This window comes from Seriola dumerili, unplaced genomic scaffold, assembly GCF_002260705.1.
Source record: "Seriola dumerili isolate Sdu_G_001 unplaced genomic scaffold, Sdu_1.0 BDQW01000191.1, whole genome shotgun sequence".
Lineage (NCBI taxonomy): Eukaryota > Metazoa > Chordata > Actinopteri > Carangiformes > Carangidae > Seriola > Seriola dumerili.
The window spans coordinates 4,304,520-4,305,607 of NW_019174446.1; the positions used below are offsets into that span (position 1 = coordinate 4,304,520).

Sequence of the window (1,088 nt, forward strand, 5' to 3'; positions counted from 1 at the left end):
AAAAAGTTAGAGCTGGAGAACTCAGAGGAGGTGAGAAGAGTCACCAAAAGAGTCAAAGAACATAACAACTTCAACAAGTCACTCTCTCCTAAGATGAAGACCTTCAGTGTTGCAGTTGCAGTGGCCGTCATGCTCACCTTTATTTGTATTCAGGAGAGCTCTGCCACATTTACTGAGGTAAGAACCTGACCTGAACTTATTCCGTTTGCTCATTAGCCATCAACGTCTTTCCAAGACTCTGAGTTTTGGTTTCTTCTTTAACAGATACAGGAGCTGGAGGAGGCGGTGAGCAATGACAATCCAGCTGTTGAACATCAGGAGACATCAGTGGACTCATGGATGGTATGTTGAGTTAACTGAATCCATTAAATGGACTAAATCAGATGGAAGTGGATGTGTTTTCCTGATGCTCTGTTCACACAAGGAGAGAGAATAAACAGAGTGAGTGATAATGTTGGAGATCACCACCTTCTCATGTCTCTTGTGTTTCACACAGATGCCATATAACAGACAGAAGCGTGGCATTAAGTGTCGCTTCTGCTGCGGCTGCTGCACCCCCAGTGTCTGTGGACTGTGCTGCAGATCCTGAGGATTCCTGCTCCAACAACCGTTAAATGTTCATTTGTTTGGCTTTAGTTTTACCACTTTGAATTATTGTAACATGGTTGTAAAGTTCTGATGATGTTTCTGGATTTGGTCACACTGTAGTTAATGTGTGCTCAGTGATGTGACTGTATCATCCACATGTTATCCTACATATCTGCTGAATTATCACAATAAACTTCAATGTCACTATATTACACTGTGTGAATGTGTTCAATTATGAATATAAGTCACTGTCATATTGCCACTCTCAGAACATTGTTCCTGCTCTCTACACTCCACAGCTTCTAAATACACAACAGACTTTTTTCACAGAGGAGTTTTTGACATGTATGTACAGAACTTTCAACTATGTGAAAGAGTGACAGACTCACATCCCATCCTCAACTCAAAACTGTATTAAGCATTGTTGCTGGATTAGACTTTATTGTTGATAAAGAGTAAAATTAGCCCAACTTGTCCAATCAATTTGTTTATCAATTCAG

General features: G+C 40.4%; 1 protein-coding gene across 1 annotated transcript; it reads left to right on the forward strand.

The window, feature by feature from the left end:
- On the forward strand, nt 1–800 carry LOC111227640 (hepcidin-like). Its single transcript, XM_022753224.1, has 3 exons — nt 1–177; nt 265–342; nt 497–800. Exons 1-3 carry the CDS (start codon nt 94–96, stop codon nt 587–589), a joined length of 255 nt encoding a protein of 84 aa, XP_022608945.1. The 5' UTR covers nt 1–93; the 3' UTR covers nt 590–800.
- Nucleotides 801–1,088: the final 288 nt, after the last annotated feature.